At 36.6% G+C, this 19034-nt stretch overlaps 2 protein-coding genes and 10 non-coding genes across 25 annotated transcripts in view; 9 read left to right on the forward strand and 3 right to left on the reverse strand.

The window, feature by feature from the left end:
- Positions 1–2: 2 nt before the first annotated feature.
- TAF1D (TATA-box binding protein associated factor, RNA polymerase I subunit D) lies at positions 3–9184 on the forward strand. Its single transcript, XM_057507125.1, is given in 11 exon segments — positions 3–138; positions 1594–1699; positions 2411–2789; positions 3652–3827; positions 4118–4175; positions 4523–4636; positions 4639–4695; positions 5458–5491; positions 7963–8006; positions 8592–8642; positions 9141–9184. Coding segments are annotated over 9 exon segments (936 nt in total). The 5' UTR covers positions 3–138; positions 1594–1640; the 3' UTR covers positions 8607–8642; positions 9141–9184.
- On the forward strand, positions 5196–5326 carry LOC118931157 (small nucleolar RNA SNORA40). Its single transcript, XR_005032287.1, has one exon. It is a non-coding gene; the product is annotated as a small nucleolar RNA SNORA40 (small nucleolar RNA).
- On the forward strand, positions 6236–6366 carry LOC118931154 (small nucleolar RNA SNORA18). Its single transcript, XR_005032284.1, has one exon. It is a non-coding gene; the product is annotated as a small nucleolar RNA SNORA18 (small nucleolar RNA).
- On the forward strand, positions 6517–6588 carry LOC118931158 (small nucleolar RNA SNORD5). Its single transcript, XR_005032288.1, has one exon. It is a non-coding gene; the product is annotated as a small nucleolar RNA SNORD5 (small nucleolar RNA).
- On the forward strand, positions 7305–7442 carry LOC118931160 (small nucleolar RNA SNORA8). The gene has a single exon (XR_005032290.1). It is a non-coding gene; the product is annotated as a small nucleolar RNA SNORA8 (small nucleolar RNA).
- LOC118931162 (small nucleolar RNA SNORA1) lies at positions 7705–7839 on the forward strand. Its single transcript, XR_005032292.1, has one exon. It is a non-coding gene; the product is annotated as a small nucleolar RNA SNORA1 (small nucleolar RNA).
- LOC118931159 (small nucleolar RNA Z40) lies at positions 8183–8256 on the forward strand. Its single transcript, XR_005032289.1, has one exon. It is a non-coding gene; the product is annotated as a small nucleolar RNA Z40 (small nucleolar RNA).
- On the forward strand, positions 8701–8823 carry LOC118931153 (small nucleolar RNA SNORA32). The gene has a single exon (XR_005032283.1). It is a non-coding gene; the product is annotated as a small nucleolar RNA SNORA32 (small nucleolar RNA).
- Positions 9185–9213: 29 nt separating the features above from the next.
- Positions 9214–9342, forward strand: LOC118931161 (small nucleolar RNA SNORA25). Its single transcript, XR_005032291.1, has one exon. It is a non-coding gene; the product is annotated as a small nucleolar RNA SNORA25 (small nucleolar RNA).
- A 136-nt stretch (positions 9343–9478) lies between these two features.
- CEP295 (centrosomal protein 295) overlaps positions 9479–19034 on the reverse strand; it is a 42599-nt gene continuing 33043 nt past the window's right edge. For 7 of the 14 annotated variants that reach the window (XM_057507113.1, XM_057507116.1, XM_057507114.1 and 4 more), the window contains 10 exons: positions 18081–18233; positions 16395–16495; positions 15757–15856; positions 14262–14395; positions 13514–13685; positions 12299–12909; positions 11395–11535; positions 10363–10453; positions 10035–10202; positions 9479–9957 (listed from right to left, as the gene is read on the reverse strand). In XM_057507113.1, the coding sequence (XP_057363096.1) occupies positions 9518–9957; positions 10035–10202; positions 10363–10453; positions 11395–11535; positions 12299–12909; positions 13514–13685; positions 14262–14395; positions 15757–15856; positions 16395–16495; positions 18081–18233 (2111 nt within the window). In that variant the 3' untranslated portion in view covers positions 9479–9517. Of the gene's footprint in view, positions 9958–10005; positions 10203–10362; positions 10454–11394; positions 11536–12298; positions 12910–13513; positions 13686–14261; positions 14396–15756; positions 15857–16394; positions 16496–18080; positions 18234–19034 lie in introns of those variants that run through there. The other 7 variants (XR_008999177.1, XM_057507120.1, XM_057507117.1 and 4 more) reach the window with 7 other exon arrangements.
- Positions 15934–16003, reverse strand: LOC118931155 (small nucleolar RNA U2-30). The gene has a single exon (XR_005032285.1). It is a non-coding gene; the product is annotated as a small nucleolar RNA U2-30 (small nucleolar RNA).
- LOC118931156 (small nucleolar RNA U2-19) lies at positions 16198–16276 on the reverse strand. Its single transcript, XR_005032286.1, has one exon. It is a non-coding gene; the product is annotated as a small nucleolar RNA U2-19 (small nucleolar RNA).

Consider the following 19034-nt stretch of genomic DNA (forward strand, 5'->3'; position numbering starts at 1 on the left):
TTAGCTGGGTCGCGCCGCATGCGGGCCCTTTTTTTCCGGGCGCCGGTAGAAGTAGGCGGCTTCTGAATCCCTGCGAGGCCGAGGCCGAGGCCGGCGGCCGCTGCCAGCAGCCCTGCGAGGACGCCGCTGAGCCCCGTGGTGAGTCGGTGCTGCGCTTGCCGGGGCCGGCTGGGTGGGGAAGTGCAGCGGACGAGCGGGGTGTTCCCGGGGCAGCGCTCGGGCCCTGGGGGTGGAGGGCTTGCGGTGGTTGTAGGCCTCGGGCCCAGCGGCTGGGCGCGGGCCGCTCGCTGTCTGGGATGTGGTGGTAGAGTTACTGACAAATGCGCGTGTGCCGGGTTGCTCTTGGTAACCGCTGCCGACGCCGTTTTCCTCGCGTGAGAGACGGTGCTAAGTGAGATGCACGCCTCGAGGTCGTACGGTAGTCCAGGAGACACTGAGTTGGCAGTGTGGCCACCAGCTCGGCGCGTGGCCTCTCATCGCAGAATCTCGAAATAGGGAGGGACACTTGAGTACATGTGCTCTGTGTCCGAAAAAGTGAATTTGGAGTTAACTGCGCTTTATTTTGGTAATGCTCCGATACTTAAAATTTAACCCCAGGTGTATCAGCAGTGCCAATGGACTCGATTCTGAATGAACATAGCTTTTGAGCAATTACAACTTAATCGTTTTTTGCATTGTAAAAAACAAACATACCGTGAGTCTATTGGACATTTTGCAAATCTGAATTGTGACTTTATTTCTATACTTGAAATATTTTGCTATCTTATCAGAGAGTTCCTTTCATCGTTACTCATTTGTCATTTCTAAGTATGCTAAGACTGAACAATACAAAAATGGAATTGTGATGGCATCCTCTATGAGGGGAAATGTAGAAAAATAAATCATTATTTTGTTATTTGCCGTTATTGTAAAATCTTCCAAAGGAGTTTTTTTTAAGGTAAAGGGCATTATTGTATAGTTTGCTAACCTTTCATTTAAAGATCGAGAATTCAGAACTTTTTCGGTTAATATCCATAATGGCAAAGAGATAATATTCGAAGAAAGAGGTTTCAGTGATTGTAATCATCCTATGAACGGGAAAAGACCGTAAGTGAAAGTCCCAGACCAGGAGCATATGGATTTTTAAAATAGTCGTGATTATTTTTCCTGGCATATGAATACCACACACTGCCGTCTGGCTTTGTTGTGTAGAAGTTTTTCCTAGGAGTTACCGTTTGCTCTTAAAAAATGTCTTTTTGGCCATTAATTTTACATTACTATATGGATTTTAAAATACTTTTGTTAGGGAAAGATGTTTGATAATTTGAAATGGTGGTACACTTCTGGTATCTTATTTCATTGAATTAGAGTGAGAGGGCAAAATGGAATCGAATAACGTTTCTACATTCTAGGATTTGATTTGAAATGATAGTTTCTACAGGGAAATTAGAGCCTTTGTGTATATATAAATTTGCTTTAATTTACAATGATGGGACAATCTGACTACATCAAATTTTGCATTACTTGGGTATTAGCTGTTAAAATTGGCTTTTTTTTTTTTTTTTCAAAGAAACTACCTCACATTTAACCAACTTTTTTGTCAAATCTGTTAAGGAGGAGCAAAACAGTTTTGAGAGGGGCTTGGAGAGTACCTAACAGGGATGGACGCTCCCAGCTGTACAGCGGTACCTGATTTAGCTCTGGGAATGGAAGTTCAGAGGTTAGTGCATTTTTTAATGCCAACAACAACCACATTAATTTTACCAGAAAACAGTCTGGATTTGTGATAGTTTAGTGTATTTGAATTACTGAGAAAACATAAGTTGTAAACAATAAGTGATGGTAAAGGTAGTTTCTGAGAATTAGGAAAGAAAACCTGTTTACACAGACCATCAAAGTTTATTTGATATAATTAATAGTGGGACACATTCTTAACCCTGGGAAACAGTGTATTCTCTGGGCCAGCTCAGTATCTCTTCCATAACGAAGTGGACATCAGTGCGGAATGTTGCTTAAAAACCAGTTTGTTGGATATTCTTCATTATCAAGGATGCTGGCTTTTTAGGGGATGGAGATGTGTAGTTAACCTTATCTGTTGATCTTGATCAAGTAAGTATTTCTAGTATATTCACATCAGATATCTGTCAGTGAGGCTACCCATTTTATTTGGAGGCAGCTGTAGCTGTGAACAAGACTACCTTTGTGAAACTAAAATTTCTCTTTCCTCAAAAATAGAAGGTTGATTTTGTTAAGTGCTTTGGCATGGGCCATTTTCGTAGAGTAGTCAGAACTAAGTGGTTCGCTAGTAGAGTCCATCTTCTTAAAAATTACCCTGAGCATGTTTTCCTGCTTGGTTTGTAGAAGAAAAGTAGGTCACATAATCATTAGTAATACAAGAGTATCAGTTTTCTTCCCTTTTTTTTCCCCCTAGTGATAACTCTTCCTCTGGTGGCAGCTTGTTTAAAACCCAGTGTGTTCCTTACTCACCTAAACGGAGGCAAAGAACCCCTATTAGAAAACACATTCGTTCACCTGAAGGTGTGCAAGCAAGAGACTCATCTAGCGACTCATCTTTCGAGCCAATACCATTGACTATGAAAGCTATTTTTGAAAGATTCAAAAAAAAGAAACCTAAAAAGAGGAAATACAAGCGAACAGGAAGACCAAGGGGAAGACCCCAAGGAAAGAAAAGCAGTAGAAGCTCTCAAAGAAGTAAGATAGAGTTTAAAGACAAAGGATCTGGGTTCCCATTTTTAGAATCAGAGAATGGAAGAAATCAATTACCTTGGAGAAAAATTCTAGCCTTTGAGGTCAGTATTTTATATGTGCAATTATGCACAGCTAACATGTCTGAAGAATTTAGGTGCTCCCGGAACATGGAGACAGCAACTTTGGTAATAACTCTGCTGATATCCACTTAAGGGCCACCCCATCCTTCAGCTCAAATCTCCCTTGGGCTTGTGGGTGGAATCTTCACTGGTGTATCACTGAATATACCTGGTATGTATGAAGTGCTCTAAGGCTTGTCATATCAAATCCCTTACCTTAATCCCAGTTGGTCTTTAAACATCCCTAAAACTTAAATGACGACATTTTATAGGAACCTAAGTCAGACACCTTCCTTTTCATGTTCAGCTTTAGATTTCATTTTCTGAACAAATCTTCAATATATGGTATGGAACAGAGTTGCCTAACAAATGCCCTAATACTTAGCAGTAGACTCAAATATTTGAGTTAAATGACTGCATAATTTAAAACCCCTTGCTCTAGAATTAGTAAGTTTATCTGGAAGGATTAATATTTGCAACACTTTATATTTTAAGGTGATTATAATCGTTAGAAATTTGTTTCTCTTTGCATTTAGAAATGTCTCTAGTGATTGGCAAACTAAGACTGGTGCTAGTTTTTCTTGGTAGCAACTTGGATAAGTTTGATAATTTGCTAGGTATAAGAGTGAATTCTTTTTACAACCAGCATTGTGGCAGAGTAGTGGAATCAAGATTTACAAGTTCTTGGTAAGGGGATTGTTGCCATTTTGTAGTACAGGCAATTGCTAAGTCAGAAGAAAACTTCCTAAGGCTATGACTTAATATGGTGTTTTTATATAGTAAGCAATGGCAAGAGGATTTTCAGTTTTTTAAGGCTGTGACGTAACATGGTGTTTTTCTATAGCAAGCAGTGGCAAGAGGATTTTTCAGCTACCTTGAAAAATTGAAGTATGAGGACCACCTCAAGGAATCCTTGAAGCAAATGAATGTCAGTGAAGATTTAGAAAAAGAAGACTTGGATAGTCGTAGATACAAATACCTGGATGATGATGGGCCTATCTCTCCTATTGAAGAATCCGAGTAAGCTTAATCATATGAAATAATTTCGGTCAAATTATCAAATGGAGTCTGCTTTTAAATTTTAATGTTAATTCATTTTATGCTATCCATTTATACTTTGATTCAGTAGTGATGTGAGCATAGATACAATAGGCCATTTGCTTTATTATATTTCAGCTTTGAATATGGCTCAGACATCCATTTTGGGGTGTTAACACATGGCAAAAAATTGCTGTTTACGTTCTGTTATGATAGTTTAATTGTGTTATAGAAGATTGTGTCATGTGAGTGATAACATTTCAATATTATAGAGCAGACGAGGTTGCAGCAGATCTTGAACATGCTGAAGAATGTGACATCAAATTGGTGGTAAGTGATATTTTAATCCTATATCATTTTGGTAGGGTAGCTGTTGGTACAGGAAGAATCTATCCATTAGTTTTTGTCTTAGACTCTATAATGAATTTTTGAAAGGCTCAAGGCATTTATTGCAGAAATGCAAGAAGAATTTTTGGATTGTTGATGAGTACAAAAATTCTATTGTAAGTTTTAATATGTGATAATATGTGGTTATTGCTACAAAGATAATCTAATGAGAAAATAAGTTGATACAGGTTTTTAATCTCTAGATGTAGTCCTCGGGTTATTTTTAAGTAACCTAGAATTCAGTTATGTGTAATTACTAAAGTTGCTTAATACTGATATTTTTCATGCAGGAGAATAATTATTTCATAATAAGGTCTGAATTACCAAAGAAGGTGAATGTATATTTAGACCAAGAGCATTATATTGAAGAAGCTGCTTTGTCTAAAAAGAGAGCATTGAAGTCCAAAAACACTGGACAGAGGACAGAATGGCCTGCAAAGAAAATAGGAATGTGAATGCCAAGGTAAAGGAAAGAGAAATGGCAACTTTTCATAAAAAGTAAAGATGGTGAATGTGTATGCCAGCCTAGTGATAAAAAAGAACCTAAGGAGAAAAAGAACCTCTGGACAAATCTGTGAAATTCCTAAAGTAATTACTAGAAAAAAAATATTTTAAAATAGTGAAATTGATGTATGTAAAAAAATTGGACAAATAAACAGAATGTCCTGCTATTTTTGCCTATACTTCAAGAGTAAGAGCTTCAAAGATGTCACTTGAGCACTGAATCACAGAAATACAGCCATAATCCTGAAAAGATTTGTTAACAATAATCACTGATGATTGGCAACCAGGCATGTCCCTGAAGTTTCCCTATTATCCCAGTTTTATTCAGACTAAAGTAACCTTGTGTCAAATGCTTAATACTGTAATTAGAAGTTAATTTTCCCTTCCTACTCCCAATTAGCATTTTCATCATCACTGTATATTGCTGATTATGTCACTTCATATACTACATTTTACAATAGCACTTGTGTGTGTTTTTGTTTGTTTGTTTGTGGACAAAGACTTACAGACAAGTGCAGAAAAAAAATCCTCTTTTGCAACCCAAAACTCATTTTTCAGTGTGAGTTTTGATACAGATAAGAAGGAACATGATACCTAATGACTAAAGTAGTGATGGGGGGCCGCTATTGATAATTTAAAAGCATAGGATGTAAGGTAAATCTCAGCTATATCAATTTAGTGTTCTAATGTTGACATGAAACAAAAATGGCTTCTCTTTTAGGCTCCTAACAGGAGGACAGTGTCTGGACTTAAAGGTATGTCTTAAGCTTTATGTGAGTTTTTAGGTAAGATGAAGTGTTATAGGACTATGTCTTAATGTAAAGACATTTTTGCAGACTTAATTCCTGTTCATAATATGACTTCAAAAAATAAATCTTGGGATTAACCATTTTCTAGTGATCAAGTGTCAGCAAGGAAAGGGTTCTAAAAACTATTAAGTTATTGTACAGCAATAATCAGAATCTTGGATATTCCCACCTGAGGCATTTACATTATTAGCGCATAAAGTGAGGTATAAGATTTAATATTGCAGTGTTAGAAATGACTAAATAAGACACAATATTTATAAATCTAAATAATACAAGGTTTATTTAAGAAAGCACTCAATTTGTTTTCCCATGGTATCCCCACGGTAAGAACATACATAGCCACATTAGTATTTTTCTGTACTTTTTATAGAATGGGAAAAAAATACTGCTTGTATTTTAAATTCTGTGGCAGAAATTCAGTTAAACTATCTGCATATTCATAGGCAAAACAGATTGTAGTAGTGGAGGTTGAGATAAAATGAAGACTTAACTATGTGGAAATCATTATTCCTTTGCTCATCTGTAGTACTGTCTTTGCTAAGTAGCAGCTTAAAATCCGTGTAATTTATGGGCTGATTTCTTTCAAATGGGAGCTTTGTTAAGATAATTTTGAAGTCAGATGACTTTAAATAATCTTGCAGAGTCTTGAATCCTGTGGCATTTCTGTATTTTTTTAAGGTACAAACAATGCTTGAGGTCTATCCCGATGGGGCTTTTTCTGTAGACCTACATCGTTGGAAACGCCTCATAGAGTATATATGTGGTTTCCTTTATTCACAGAACTGTGTGTTAGCTCTGTGGGAAAGAACTACAAGACAGGTCTCTTGCACCTATGAAAGAACTAATACAGAATTGTTTTTTTAATCTTAGGTATTTGCATATCCCTATGATCTATACTGTTCTTAGGGTATGACAACTTAGGTGAGTTATAATTGGTGACAATGGAATCTTGGGGAGGGGGGACTTTGCAGTGTCAGATGATGAATTTAACTGTTCAACTGCTGAATGATACAGAAATGAACTAAAACTTAATTCTGACAGAGCTGAGTATACCTTTAAAAAAACATCAATTTGGGTGTTAAGCATATTATTTAGGTTTTAGTTTAATTACACACTAAGGTAATCTTTTGTTCAATATTTTATTTGTAGGAATGAGTATGATTTGAACTTAACTCAGGGTTAGAGGTAAGTGGAGTACTTAATTTCTACTGAAAGTTGTTCAGGATACAAAAGTTGTGAAAAATGCTCATTAGTGTACAGCATTCCATTGCTGTGGTGACTAGGCATTATTTAGGCATCAGTGGAATTATCAAGGTCATGGCAGAAAGTATTTGCCATAATTGCATTTGTATACAGAATTGGAAAAATAACAGATTCCATATCTAGGGCCAACAAATGAAAATGCCTTCCTTTTTCACATTTTATAAACTGACAGTTCCATATGGTTCATCCTCATAATGTATACTTAGACATGTTAAAATAAGGTTATTAAGTTTTAAGTAATCTCACCTAAAAAAAAGAGCAGTTTGAGCAACTGTGATCTTTCTATATAATGCATTGTCGTCTAGTGATGTAATAGCTCCATAATGTGAGTTTTGTAGACAGGATAATGACAACTAGGCTTATAGTTTAAAATGCAGTTAATGTAGGAATAAAGGTGAAATTACTTGTTACAGGAACTTAAATTTCTTGAGTTTTGTGAAAATTTACTTCTCAGCATTGTAGACTTGAAGTGGAAGGGTTTACATTCGGTTATGATTGCACTGTGTGGTATCTGCATACAGCAGTTTATTCCTGCTGGGTGTTCAAAGGACAGTGCCAAATAAATTCAGTATCTGGCATCGTTGGTTTTCTTGGCTTTGTGCATGTAAAACCTGGTATTTTTATTGATACAGTATTCTTACACTGTTCAGTTAAACATGATCTTCAGTAAGAACTAATGATTCCCTTTTTCTAGGGTATCTGAAATTGAGAACCAGGCAGATCCATCTCCTCTGACCCTAAATGTGTAAGGCTTTGTATTTCTGTTGCTTCTAGTAGCTGCTTTCCTTTATTGATAGCGTGGGTTAGCAAAACTTCTATACAGATGCAGAAGCCTTTTTCATAGTGTGTGTGATAGATATATATAATAATGCATGTCTGAGAGGAACTCTTAATAAAGCCTCATTTTAGATGAACATGGGCATTGTTGTTCTTGGTGTCCAGAAATTGTTAATGTGGCTACATTGAGACACAGGTCATGCTTCCATCACAGTGGTTTTATTGCAGTGATGACAATGAGACCTGTAACATTCTTTTGCTAGGCTCATGAGTAAAAAACTGGCTGTAACAGGACTGATAGAGATGACTAGAGAATATCTATATATTATGGGTCATTAGCGAAAATAGCAATTTACTTACTACAATTTAACTTCTAGGGCCCCAAAGTAAATTGCTTGAAGAACTGGAACTCAGATTACAGGTAAGATTTTTATTCCCTATTTTATAGCAGAACTTTTCCTTTCTAAAACTTAAGCATTAATGAATGTCCTTGCCATTAATCTAAATCTGATAGGCAGTCAATGGTGATTATCACCCCTTAAGAGATAGTGGAAAAGATGTTAAACAGTCCACCATGTGTTAATCTGTCAGTGAGTATGATGTTATGATGATGGGCAAAATGTTCAACTGCTCTGAATGGGCTGAATGAAAAGCAGCCTTTCTGAACATCCAGCTATATATTAAATATATGCTGTATATTAAAACATTAAGCTTCAAGGTAAAAGTTACCTAAAATGTGGCATGTTTCCAAATACGGAGTTGATATTATCAGGGCATTTCATATAAGTTAAAGTATGATCAGAAATGGATCCATTTAACCTTAATTTTAAAGTTATGTGTTCCCAACATATAATTTAAATGAGCTGAGCTGGATTGAAAAGATGAAAATTCTGTTACACTGAATTATCAATATAACAGTTTGGGAACAGTTTCAGGATATTTAGGAATTAATAAGCCTCGTTTTGAAAAACTAAATCCAGTATAAATTTGAAATCTTTTTCCATAGGTGGGGAGTTTTTGAAGTATGTCCATATTCATGGAGAGCAAAGAAGCTGAGGTAAAAAAGTTGGCAAGTCATTTATCTTAGCATGTCAGAAGTATTTGTTAGGGTATAATGGTCATTACCAAGGCTTTTAGAATACAGTTTCTCATTTGCTGTGGACATGACCATAAAAAAAACTTCCCACTAGGTTTTCTTTTCTGCTACCTTGTTAGCATTCAGCCTATTGGGAACATGTTATTAACCCTTCTGTGATTCATTTCCGTTACCTGGGTGAGCACTGTCAATGTAAATACAACAAGCTATATCCGACTTTGTAATAGCCATTGGTAATCACTGAGGTTCATACGACAGGCGTATTTTAAATCATCACTGACGTGTTACATGGCTAGTGGCTGTTACAGTGAACCAGGGCGTGTCTCTATCTCTAACATCTTGTAGCTGTTCCTTGCCTGGTTGAAATATAACTGGCAACTTTTAATGAGCAAAAATAGAGCTAGCTTCAGAAGTTAAATGGAACTTTAATCCTTAATTTTATATTCCTGTTATGTATAGGACTGACTATATAACTGGATTGAACAAAAGTTGATTTTAAAAGGTATGTACACACTAGGAAAAGATAATTACTGGGTCATTTCAAAGAGGGCTTGTGGGACCATAACCAAGAGCTCTTAACGCTGTGACCAAAAACTGACGTTCTCCATAGGATGTAAATAGCCACTTAATGTAAGTGCTGTTTTCCTGAGGAGATACAAGATTTAGCCACTCAAATCTATATCCATAATTAGCAATGGAGTAAAGTCTAACCCATGCCTACTCTCTTTAGGACAATTTTTATTGAAGATCATGCCTCACTCTGGAGAAGCAAAGGCAGTGGAAGGAACCACACCATATTAAGTTCTTAAAAAATTTATTGACTTATGTGGCCTATGTTACATAATAAAAACAACTCTACAGTTTTCATAGAAAGTCACTGTGTATATTTGGCTCGAAGTTTCTCTAGTGTTTTCTGTGGAGGGAATAGAAGAAAAACTTAGAGTTCCAGTTAAATGGTGTACCTTACACATGAAACTAGAGGTCCTGCTCACCTTACGGAATTCTTTTGCCCTTGCTCTACTTTGGGCACCCACATCATGCTTTTTAGCATTCTCTTCCTTTTGCTGTTTTTCAACTGATTCATTGTATACTCTGTACAATGTAAGAAATATATATGGAATTAAAAGGCGTGACTTAAGAACTGTGAACATAAACACACATGCACACACATGGTACCTTAGAGCCCTGTGGTGCGTGAAGGCTTGCGCAGTCTGTCTGTCTTCAGGAAGTGGCACCCTAACTTTATTCATAACCTTTAGGCAACTCACAGGTGAACCTGAACAGGAGACTTGATAAATATATAGTCCCCAATTCTCTTTGTGGAAACTGATGATACAAATGTGAAGAACATACCTATAGAAAGTTTCTCCGTAACTATTTTGATTGGAGACTTTTCAGAGATACGAGTTTTCTTCTTTATTTCTTCTTGTCTCTGGGAGGATCTCTCAATAAACTTTTTTTTCCTCTTTACAAATGCTTCTTGTAAGCTCTCTGGGATAGCTGTAGGCTTTGGAAGGGTTTCTGTAAAAAGAAACAGTGAAGCTATTTCCTTCCAATTATACTTTTTTATTTTATGCCAGCAATAAGATTTTGTTCCCCCATCCCTCTGCCAGAAATAGGAAGGCCAAGGATTTTCACTGGCCCCTGGATTCACTAACCATTTAAAGGTGCTCAAGCATACCTGCAGACATGGTCTTCTCCATAGAGTGTTCTGGTACACCTGGATAGTCTGAGGTTTCTGTTTCTGATGCAAGAGGTAGAAATTCACTCACCTAGTTGTAAGAAAGAATTTACCACTTTTCACCTTATTGTACAGACTGAAAGCAAAGGTTCTCATCTAACCAAACCCTGGTTCCCTCAGGTGAACAAAAGGTATTTGGGTGAGGTGGGCATTTGGATGGCTGATAGCTCCTCTCAATCCTCAGTTGAAGTACAGAATAATTACTAATCCTCACCCAGTCTACTTTCCTATTCTAAAGTCTTCCTCATCTGGTTCCCGTGAAGTCTGGTAATTAGTCCACTACTTTTTTAGAAACAATTACAGGTGGTTGTGTGGAGTTTGAAATATTTTGGAAGTCTTAGGTGAATTCCCTTCTAATTTGGCATCAGGCACAAGAAAAATAGTTCTGCTATAGTGCTGCATAGTACAGTGTACAAATAATATTACTTGGGAATTGCCTACAGATTTGGGTTGTGGGGATTAAAGGCAAACATGTACAATAGAAAGTCTGAGAAAAAAATAAATCATTCCTTAAAGTGAATGAATTCACCTCTTAACCTAGATTAAATTAGAATTAAACTCAGCAGAATTCCCTTCAATTACCGCCTTGTGGGCCAGACAAGAACAGTTTTTCCCTAGTGGAAAAAAGTAAACATGCAACCGCAGAACTAAACCTTTCAGTAACATTCTGAATCTGCCTCAGGTCTGGATTTCCTTACCAGTCTTAGTGTCTCTGCTGCCTCTCAAAACTTGGAACAAAATTTATCTTTCATTGGGGAGTGAAAGGCATGAAATCCAACCCAAATCTTAATGAGATCGATAGCATATGTATTTAGAAATATTCCTAAATACTCTCCCTGTCACCTGTCATTTCTATGAGCACATTAAACCTCTCCATCATTTAGTATAGCTCACAGCATTTGCATCATACAGGGAAGGAAATTAGCTCTGTGTAAATGAGGTGTATTTATATGAAAGAACTGAAAAACTTACCTGAATACAGTTACTTGGTTCATACTGTCCCTTTTCTTCTAGGGTTAAGTTAGCAAAATCGGTTTCAGCTATACTGATATCACTGGTGCTTACTAATGTAAGTTCTGGTTCTTCCATTATACCATGGCCAGATTCTGTCTCCTGTGCAATAAAATTAAAAAGGAAATTATATCTAAGAATAACAGTCTTAAAACAATGGAGAACAGCAAGGGTTGGTAAAGACTAAGGTGGTGCCTCCCCCTCCCCAAACCCCTTTTGAAAGACTGGAGAAGACTTTGGGGAATAGATGAAGTGATGTGGTAACTGTCTAAAAATAGCTTCTGCAAAGGTTAGAAATCCAAATATTTCAGAGGGCTGCAGATGTAAATGCAGACTGATAGTGCTGCAGCAGCACCTGGAGTGTCATGTCTAAGGGGAGCAGCAGCTCTTGGGTGCAGCCAAATAATGGCCACTGCTGCCAGATGACAATTTAAGGGAAATATCTTAAAAAAAAAAATTTTAATAAACATCTACAAAATCCAAAAGCAGCCAAACACATCTGGGGCCTACATGTTACCTTTATTTTCAGTCTCATGTTCGCCTTAGAAGGACAAACAATACTAGAAGGTAAAAACCTTAGTAAGTTGAAGCCAAGCTGCTGAGTGCGGTGAGGTTCAACACAATGTGCTGGAGCACTGGCTGAGCCACCATTACTCAGGGAAGCTGGAGAACGGAAATCAGAATTGGGAGGAAAGGTCTTACATAAAATTCAAAGGTCAGCTTAAAATTTGGAGCTTAATTATTTCATTGTTGGAGATGTCCAATCTCTCAAATATTGAGTAGCTTTGTTGCTTCAAGTTTGTTTCAAAAGTATTTACTGAAAATGAATTTTAATGCTGTTTATACAACACAGATTTTCACTTACCCAGACTGGAATACAACTCTGTAACGAAAGTGATCGAGAATTTAGAAAGACCTCTGATTGTGCTAGTTGAGATAGGTTTCCTGTGATTTTCGGAGTTTCTGCTTTAGCTGAATCCTCAAAATTTTCATTCTGAGAACATTCCACTGTTCTTACACATAATCGGGAGTCAGTTTCTTCAGCATGTGGATTTATATTTGAAACACCACAGGATTCATTTTTATAATCCTCATTGAATCCTTGATGTAATGCATCAATCCCACTTTCCGTTAATTCTTCAAAGCCCAGTCTTTCTTTTTTGCCTTCTAGTTGGTCTTTTATTGAGATCTCACTGGAGGCAGAACCACATGGAGTGCTATATTGTAGATTTACTGGATGAAATACATTAGCCTCATCAGATGAACTGAAGACTGAACTTTGCAAATTTCCTATGGAGAGCTGAAAATGAGCAATTTTTTTATTTTGTAATATTTCAATCTGTTCAGAGTAGTTGTGATTTTCCATGCCTTGGGAAGGATCTCTTGCTTCAATGCTAAAAATACTTGGTAGATCAGTATGCTGGCTCTCCTGTGAAGAAAATTCTGGCAGAAGTTGTTGAAAAGATTGTTCAGATCCTGTAATAAATCAGTTTAATCACTGTTGTATGTTGTAAAACTTGAATACGGACACAGTCTCCAATAATTTGAGTAAACTGCAAATAATATAAGTCAGGTTACTTCCTACAATTTTAAGAGTGGAAGCTGATATATGTAAACATGAATAGAAAGCTTAAGGATGGTCAGTGATAACTAATGCTCACACCATGGATTTTGTCCTGTTACTTACTAAAGAAAACATGGCTATTAAACATAAGGACACTTACACAATGAGAAGAATATTGATTTTAACAACACAAGGACTCAGACTAAAATCTGCATGTGTATTTCATAATATGTATGTTGTATGATACAGGTATGTATGTGTATGATAAATTTGTACAAAAAGTTTCAGGAGGATACTTAAAACCTAACCGTGAGGGTTGAAGTAGGGAGATGGAGCAAGAAGCAGCACTTTTGTCTTTGTGAAGCCCAGTCCTGTAAAAATGCAAACTGCGCTATTTACACACACACAACTTGTAACACTGAGGATGGGAGTGAAGATAATCCAAGGAAAATGGATGTAATTGACCATGACATAGAAAAAAATGGAGTAAAGCCCAATACTAACAATCATACATACCCTCAAAATTTTCTGTAGCAAAACTCAGAGCTATAGCGTCAGCGAAGTGAGGGTCAAGTGGCTGGGTCAATCCAGTGTAAAGTGAAGAAAGGCTGGTTTGCAGTGATGTGAAAGAAACCGTACTTTTGGATGGCACTGGAGCACAGTGATTTTCACATGAAGAATCTGGGCTCTGACAGAAAACGGGGAAAGCTGAAATATTACCAGTGGAATCTAATAATTGTTTCCTTGATACCACCCTTAATTACCACTTTATTACACTCACTTATTCAAATCCAATTCTTCCATCTCAGTCAATACTTTAAAAAAGATCATTTAGAAAACAAATTGGAAATGAACTAGGTTAAGAGTTTAGAATGTAATGAGATCATTTTCTGATAAGAGCTGTGTGGAACAGACTAGGATGTCAGGCTGTGGGAACAAGACCTAGGTTTGAATCTTAGCTCCTTTATGTAGGAAGAGACTTTTAAGTTGCAAAATTGTATTTAGCTGAACTATTTTAAGGCTGAATCCCCTAAAATAAAATTTAAAAAAAGTAACAATGTTCTCAAGTGTTATGTAAGTTATGGGCAGGTTGGGGATCTTAAAAATTCTGCTATTTTGAGCACATCCAGAGATTTTGGCAGACTGCACCTTGAGATTTTTAAAAGCTTCCACATGATTCTAATTGGCACCCAAAGTTAAGAAACGTTCTGTTCTAAAAGACAGCTACTCTTAGACATAAACAGCAGTGAACCATCTACTTTACCTGGTAAAAGGCTCTGCTGTCTTGAATCCCAGAAGATGAAGATGTATCAAAGTCTGGATGTGGTTCTAATGGTTTAAACAGGTGACGGTGCAAATTGGGAAAAGTATCTTCCAATTCTGGAAAGTCAAGGTCATCTGTTGGCATTTTGAGGAAAATGAAAAATTATGTTCAAAACAAAGCCTAGAAAAATATTAACAGAAGTTTAGTTTTTAGGTAACTTCAACAAAATTCTATGTTTTCATAACTAGCAGATGCCTTAAAAAAGTCCTCTCATTATTTCTGACATACCAAAAAAACAAAAGAGGATGCTCTCAGTGACCAAAAACTTTGACAAAGTTTCCATTTCTACTACCCCAAGTCTTAATAGGTTAATAAGTAGGAGTAAGAAGCCATTCTTTGTTACTCTCACTTAGCTCAGTTCAGGATCAATAATTTAAAAACAAAAAGAAAGCTCACGGTACTGAGTATTAACTATGGGCCAGGCCTTGTATGTTATGTATTTAATCTCCAACATACCTCTTACAGAAAATGAAAAGAGTAACTTGCTCATGGTCTCACAGGCTGCAAATAGTCAAAGTGGGATTCAAATCCAGATGTGTCTAACTTCTGAGCTCTTGTTCTCAATATTGACAATAATGCTGCAGCTAATTATAACTTTACAACGGCACAGGAAGATTCGGTAATGTTCTCACATTCAGTTTAACTAATTCAGACCCCCTCTCTCCCTAAATGCTCTCAATTTTCCATGTTATAACTGTGCTGCAGTCGGCCATAAAAGCACGAAGCTTTAAACAATCAATACTTAAAACTAAAATGGATAAAAAGTTTAAAAAATTTTAAATTAGTTTATATAAAGTATTTGTTCAAAATAATTTTAACCTGCAAGTCTGTTCTTTCAGACTTCAAATTTGCTTTACTTACATACTTGTCTATCATCTGCTGAATGTGTGTTGGACCAGATGTAAATTTTTCCACTGCAGGCAACAATGTCCCAAGAATCCTCCCTTTGATAAGTAACTTGGGACGAAGGAACTATAGAACTTAAAATATTTGTTCCTCCTTACCAGTGTAGATTCTTGTTCCCTATGGTCCACATGCTCTGAAAATGACTGAAAATTGAGTCTAATGAAAATACTTGATAGCTAGCGACTTCCTTAGAGCCAAGTTTGGGTTGAGAGGCACAGCAATAGACACTGCTAACAAGTGTAAGCATGGAATCTGCTCAGAGATTCCCACTAATGGGAAGACCCCTGGCCAACACTTCTGCCTGCGGTGGTGGGCATCCAGAGCATCCCCTTGGATCAGCATGCCTAGGGTTCCGGGCGTGTTTAGAATACAATACTATCTGATACTCTACTGGGCATGAATACTGTTTTTGAGATTTAAAGAAACATTCCCTTCCAGCACATTGTGAAAAGCAGTGTTTGCTCTCATCACTGTATTTGCAACTCAAGGTATTGATCTTTGAGTTTATTTACAAACATTTTGACATTACCTGGATTTGTAAGGCTCACATCTGTGTTTTCATAACTTAAGCTCCCAGTAGAAACAGTTACTGAAGATAATGGCTCATGATAAATCTCTTGTGTTTCAACCTAAAAATTAAAACTACAATGTAGAAAGTGGGATCTAGAAAAAACCCAAATTGCCAACATCAGCAGTTAATCAATTCTGAGCTCAGATCAAGTGTAGAAACCTTCATAGTTATAAAGGTCAGTAATAAAACCTTTTCATCACTGCTCAGAATTGATTAGTCTTTCATATACACACACCTCCCAATCTCATTCATCCATCTATGAGTCCTCAGTTATCCACTGCCACCTTTGTACACACACACACACACACACACATTCCCTCCCTCCCTCCCTCTCACATTCTCACCCTTACAACCCCAGACATAAGCCTCTACTGTTTTAAATTACTCTATACTTTTGCTTCTCAGATTATAGAGATCATGTACCAGGTAGACTGGAAGGTCTTCTGATAATCAGATTTGGCTATTTTCATCATTGATCCACTTCAGTAAGAGCAGACCTCAGAGAATGCAAACTTTAATATTTAATAATTTTTGTAAACTAAAAACAATATGAAGCCAAATAGCTCTAATAATATACATGTTAAAACATTACGAACATTATCTGGCTCCACAGTTGGATCTGGATATGTATGTTGTTCTTCCTCCACAGCGTAACTTAATCCTGCATGATTCTCAACCACAACTTCCTTGACCTTAACTGCATAGGAAAAAAAGATTTGGTTTATGACAAATTTTTAGCCTCAGAGGGCATCATTTCCTGCTGTTCTACAATTTTCTTTCACATTTTGCTTTACAGAGTTGCTTTATCTTAGATCAAAAAGAGAAAAATCCATTTTTTTATTATTCATTAAAAACATTTACGCATAATAAACTTTTTCTGGAAAACTGTAATTACTACTATTCTATGAATAAGACCCTTTATGAGAGAGCAATGTGATGGGAAATGCTTTTCTTATTTTGAGTACAGATGCAAAAATATTCTGAGTATGTCAAAGTTAAGAAAAATGCACATGAATAGGTAAGACAGAAAAACTCCCAAGTGCAACCAATAGTTGCTTATGAATGGTAGGACCAGGAGGAATTTTACTTCTTTATACATTTTGGTGCTGTCGAAAATCACACTGAGCATATATTACTTCTATTATAGATTATCATTCCTAATAGCATTTGACATATTAAGAATATATGAAAAGTACACTTTGGTCTCACATAGTATTTCAGGTATTCTGAGTTTAATTTTTCTCTTGCTCTAATAGCCAACATTTGTGAAAAAGCTGGACAAAGCATATGATCGTCTGTGGCTCTGAATAAAATGAAAACTGCTCTATCAAATATAAACTAAATTTGTCTCATTGTCACCATATTATTAAAAGAGATCATGTACCTTAGAAGTATATTTCTGAAATGTTTTGTGTAAGATAATTTCCTAAGAGGTTAACCCAGGACATACACATGTATCTGTGTGTGTATGTATATATATATTATTTGTAAAAGTCATGCAAATTCACATTACAGATAATTTAGAAACAAAACTAATACCAAATATTATGTTCAAATACAATTTGTTTAAATACAATCATTTAACTCTCCTAGTTCACTTAAAAATATATTGTGACACAAATGATTTAACTTGAAACTGGTTGCTTCTATGCACCCTAAAATTTTAAGTAAAGAAAAATAAATAGATGGTAAAATTTTATAGTGAATTAGTTCTTCTTAGCAGCTCATATCAGAAGCTAGTTGGGAGGTGAGAAGTTAATCCGGGTTTTTAAAATTCATAATCCCAATTCTATGCTGATATCTATCCCTTACAAAGAAGATTCCCCGCAGAGATGTGTGAACAGGGCAGCATTGGTACAGTATTAAGAAGTGAAAAATAAAAAGGAGAGAAGGAGCAAGGTCAGTTATTTAAGGCATTCAAGATTTCAATGGATAGGTCCCTGAATGTAGTTGTAAGAGAAGTGTTACTTGTTTGGAAATGGTTTACTGATGATTGGGACCCATTAGGAAGCTCCAAAAAAGCATTAATACCATGAAAGCAGTGCTGTTAACAGTAATCTTCCATACTATGTGGGAAGGCAACGTTTGCTGCTCCCCTACAAAAGGAAAAGGGTACAGAGCTTTAACCACTACTGAACTACGTGGTATGGGTGCATCGATGATTCTGTTACCAGCAGTCACTGAGGTTATTTACCACTTTCCATTACAAATAACACTACAATAAACATCTGCTCACATAACCTGTGCACAGCAATCCCACTTTGAGTTTCTTCGTCTCTCACCTGCTGCTTCAGAGTCAGCACCACTGATGTTCTCCTGGGCAAGTGGGTGAACATGACCAAATGGGTCACAGTCCAGTGGGCATCCAAGGAAACTTTGTTCTCGGCTTACTGAGACCCTCAGGGGGTCTCTGTCTTGATAAAAATCTGGTTTACCTGGAAGAAGAAAAAAAACGTCTCTTCAGATTTCCACTTAATTTTCTAGAGATTGGCTAAGACAAAAATGACAATTTAAGCTATGAGTAAAAATCTAAAACTCTTGACCTATGTAGCAAAAACTGCTCATCTTCCACACAGGCTTTTAACTTCTTTTACTTCAGTTTTACTGTTTTTAATGATACTCCTACTTCCTAATACCAGATAATGCTTCAGTATTGACTAATTAGAGGAGAAATGTCTGGAGAACTTACACTAACTAGGTATAATATGCATTTGTAAATAGAGTTTAAAAACAGCTACAGCTGATCTGTAGTATAAGAAATCAAGATAGGCATTTACCTCTGGAGAACTGAAAGGACAGTAATTAGGAGGGAACAAGTGAAGGGCTCATGACATTATCTGACCTTGTCTTGACCAGTTGGTGTTTAAATGGGGTGGTTTTTACAGCAATAATCATGGAAAGAAACTGGGTTTGTGTACTTCTCTGATTGTTACATTTTGATACAAAAATAAAATATAAGCACACATAGTGGGAAAATCTGAAAGTAGAAGCTAACTTACTTGCAGAACCACAGAAAAATAGGAATTAAAGGCACCAGGTATTACAATAGAAAGGTGTGCATCAGGGAACTAAAAACGGAGAGAATGTTCAAAAATACATACTTGGAACAGATAAGATCCTTCCCATCTCCTGAGATCCCTGCCCTTCAACATTACCTCCAAAGGATACAAAAGGTTTAATTCTCTGGAGAACCTGAATCCAATACACTCTGAATTCAGGGGTATCAAACACTGAAA

This window comes from Manis pentadactyla, chromosome 9, assembly GCF_030020395.1.
Source record: "Manis pentadactyla isolate mManPen7 chromosome 9, mManPen7.hap1, whole genome shotgun sequence".
NCBI lineage: Eukaryota > Metazoa > Chordata > Mammalia > Pholidota > Manidae > Manis > Manis pentadactyla.